Raw genomic sequence first — 4,036 nt, forward strand, 5'->3', positions numbered from 1 at the left:
AAAAGGGGTTCAGGAAAGGGAACACATGTATACCTGTGGCGGATATATGTTAATGTATGGCAAAACAAATACAATAATGTAAAGTAATTGTCCTCCAATTAAAATAAATTTATGTTTTAAAAAAGAAATCATCCAAAAACCTCCATACCTACATTGAAACCAAGCACCACCCAAGAGCCAATAAGTTCCAGAGCAAGACATACCACGCAAATTCTCCAGCAACACAGGAACATAGACCGGAGCTTCAATATACAGGCTGCCCAAACAGCAAACCCATAGACATCTCAAAACTCACTACTGGACACTTCACTGCACTCCAGAGAGAAGAGATGCAGCCCCACTCACCAGAACACTGACACAAGCTTCCCTAACCAGGAAACTTGACAAGCCACTCATCCAACCCCACCCACAGGGAGGAACCTCCACAATAGGGGAACCAACAACAACAACAACAAATCGTTAGTAATGAGATTTTGTATGCTTCATGGTTTTGGTTACTATTTCTCTCAGCAGTCTGTATTTTAAGTTGATGCTGAAGTAAACACTGGTTGAACATTACCCTTCAGTTGCTAGGAGACCAGTGACTTTGTGATGTCACAACAAACTTTCGATTGCTAGGAGACCAGTGATTTTGCGATGTCACAGCTTTTCGACTGGGAGGACCTCTGTGATGGTCTAGAGAGTTTCTCTCTGCAGGCCAGGCAAACATCATTTGAAGTCGCAGTGTGTAAAACCAGACAAATGAGAAAATTATCTGACCAAAGGTTTCTCTGAGATGGCACATATTTCTTCAAAAATTCAAGATGGGCCTCCTAAAGATGAATCCACTGGTTCAGAAACCTCCACTAGATCTTCTTTGTATGATTATACAACTGGGGACTCAGTTTTGAGATCTATGATTGAAGAATATGCTTTTCAGGCTTTGTCTGAGGGTCTTGTGATCAAAAGGCCACACTACACATATTCTGTCTCTGAAACAGATGATGGGAATGGTTTTCTTTCACTCACATTTCCACAAAAACTTTGGAATATAGTTGAAAGTGATCAATTTGAATCTATTTGGTGGGATGACACAGGCACATGTATAGTGATCAATGAAGAACTCTTTAAGAAAGAAGTCTTGGAAAGAAAGGACCCTTTCAGAATATTTGAAACCAAGAGTATGAAAAGTTTAATTCGGCAGCTTAACCTTTATGGATTTCATAAAAACAGACAAACTGTTCAAAGATCGGCTTCACTACCTGTCTTTCTGGAAGAAGAAAACAACATCTCTCTTTTGAGTAAGGTATTCCAAAATTTTCACTTTTTGGCAATATGTCAGATTAAATCATGTGACCTAGAAAGCATGTTCATATATGTAGCTAAATCGGAATTTAAACTTGAGATAACAAATTGTTGAAAATTTTTTCTTTTTTTGAAGTTGAAAACAGCTGGAGGTTAAAATATTGGATGTTAACAAACTTTCCTAGCAACTTGAAACCAGATATAAGTTCTGAAGCTACTTAAAATGGTATTTACTGTATATATACAACATACTTTTAGTTGAGCATATTCTTTCTAACATGTTACCTGTTAAAGCTACCAACAGAGGTATTTGATTTGATGTTATTTAATTGGTTCCATTAAAGGAATACGTTTTTATACTTAGCTTTGTTTGTCAGTTTTACCTTGGTTTATAAAGAAACTAAATAATTTAATTCTTTGATTTTAGTTACAGACCTACTATAATCCAAATTTCAAAAGAGGCCATCCCCAACTTTTAGTAAGAATGCAAAGAAGAGTTGGAATTAACAATGTGTCTCCAATATCTTCATTAGTTCAAGGTAACAAGAAGCATGCTAAAGCAAGTGTCAAAAAAGATGATCGTAACTCTGAATTTCTTCCAGAAAGGAGTGGAGAGAGCGCATTTCCAGCCTCCACAAGTTTAAGTGTGCCTTTCATACAAAAGCCTCATACCAGCCAGATAGTCGCTAATACAAGTGCCCTATCTCTATGTGCCTTACCTACCCCATCAGCAATATCAGTTAGACACACAGACCAGATTGTGGTAGATCAACCTGAAGTTTTAAAAAAGTTGAGCAGTTTTAATCGGCCCTCACAGAGCAGCTACACTCAAGTAAGCGGCCATGTTGAGGACTTTGCTACTACAACTACATCTACTTCTCCGAACCACATCGAATCTCCGTTACAAAGCAGTTATTCTGGACTGATGGTGGAACCTTCTCAGTTTCCAGACAGGCATAGCGATATGTCAGCCCATGGCAGTCGTTTTCTTAACCTGCAAGAGAGAGGCAACTCATGGTTCTCAGTGCCAACACTTGCTTATACATCTGCCTCCTCTCTTTCAAGTAAACTCATCAATAATCATCATTACGTGAAAACCATCCTAATTAAAACTGATCTATCAAATACGTGTCAGATTATGGAGCTTAAAGGAGATTGAAATTTATGTTCGGAGATGTCAACAGATATCTACAATTCTTGTATTTGAACAATAAATTTCCATGTTCATCTTCATAGTTTCATTTTTTATTTTCAAACAAGGAAGAGAAAAATGAGGCTTTAGTTCAATGGTTGGCTATTTTACTGCATGGTTCTATAAACTCATCAGTTCAAGAAAACATTCGTTATGCATCCTAGGTAAATGACACCTGATATAATATTCATAAGCAAGAAAATGAGAACAAAGCGAAAATAGGTAATGGGTGTAAAGTGATTTCTGAAATCATCCCTGATGAAATGAAGGGGTGCTAAATTAGGATGGTATGGGTGAAGGAAGAGATGCAAATAAAGTTAGGAAAATGAAAATACACAGTATGAACTTTGGTGCATGCACGTATTATAGTCTATTAGTTACTGGTAGAGTCTTAAAAGGTTAGACAGCAGATTGCTTTCATTATAGAAATTCATTCTGTCCTTGAAAATATAGATATTGCAGCATGTCCAAAATCTGGATCACAATTATGCCATCACTGTGATAACAAAGATAACATGACATAATCAGTGACTGGCCCATGGTCAGCACAAGATATGTACTTTACAAGTTGTATTCTATCGGGTCATTTTGGTCTGCTGTTCTTAAGGACCCTCTTTATTTCCTGACACCAAGATTCCACCCGATAATTCCAAATGCATTTTTAGACGTTGCTTATCTGTCGCCACAGAGACAGAATAAATTCCTGGTGGTGACTGCAGCACATCAGTGTGGTTAAGAAGTTCTTGAACAACATGATATCTGTTTTCCTTAGTAATTTCATTATCTTTCTCTTATACTGTCCTTCTGAAGCTACAATCATGCAAATTATTTTCAATCATGCTAAGCCCCTTCTCACAACTTTGTCTCAACACTTTCTTCGGATTGGAAGGAACTTCTGTTTGCCCTCCCATGAAGGAGAGCACAGATATCAGGTCTTAAATGTATCTTTCACATCAGCTAAAACATAGAGCCTGCCAGTGACACATTTTAAGTGCTTACTGAATTATCAATAAAGAAATGTAATAATCAATCATATGCTCTACACATTACTCAACAACATTCTATAACCTGCACTACTATCATAATTCACCTTTGCTATTTACTGAGAAAATTTTCCAAGTTGATAAATATTTATTATATTTACATGGATGTACGATTTCTCGGGAGGCATGTATTCCCGTGTTTTGAAGAATACTTCACGTTTTGATGTGATTTTTCTCTTATTTTGTTGTGTCAATCAAAGTCTTTTGCATAGGCAAATAGGAGTAGATGATTTCCTGGAGTTCCCTTGCTTTTTGGAGGACACAATAGGTGTTGACAATTTAATCTCGGATTCCCCTGCCCTTTGTAAATCCAGCTTGAACATTTGGAAGCTCGTGGTTCACATTCTGTTGAAACTTGGCTTGGGGAATTTTGAGCAGTTCTTTGCGACTCTGTGCTGTTGCTGCTGCTGCTCTAAGTCCCGTCAGTCATGTCCAACTCCGTGGGACCCTGCAGACAGCAGCCCACCAGGCTCTGCTGTCCCTGGGAGTCTCCAGGCAAGAACACTGGAGTGGGTTG

At 38.0% G+C, this 4,036-nt stretch overlaps 1 protein-coding gene across 1 annotated transcript; it reads left to right on the forward strand.

Moving 5' to 3' along the window:
* The first annotated feature begins 775 nt into the window (after window positions 1-775).
* LOC138431336 (heat shock transcription factor, Y-linked-like) lies at window positions 776-2,443 on the forward strand. The gene is made up of 2 exons (XM_069573399.1): window positions 776-1,285; window positions 1,712-2,443. Exons 1-2 carry the CDS (start codon window positions 776-778, stop codon window positions 2,441-2,443), a joined length of 1,242 nt encoding a protein of 413 aa, XP_069429500.1.
* Window positions 2,444-4,036: the final 1,593 nt, after the last annotated feature.

Source organism: Ovis canadensis, chromosome Y (assembly GCF_042477335.2).
Source record: "Ovis canadensis isolate MfBH-ARS-UI-01 breed Bighorn chromosome Y, ARS-UI_OviCan_v2, whole genome shotgun sequence".
NCBI classification, from domain to species: domain Eukaryota; kingdom Metazoa; phylum Chordata; class Mammalia; order Artiodactyla; family Bovidae; genus Ovis; species Ovis canadensis.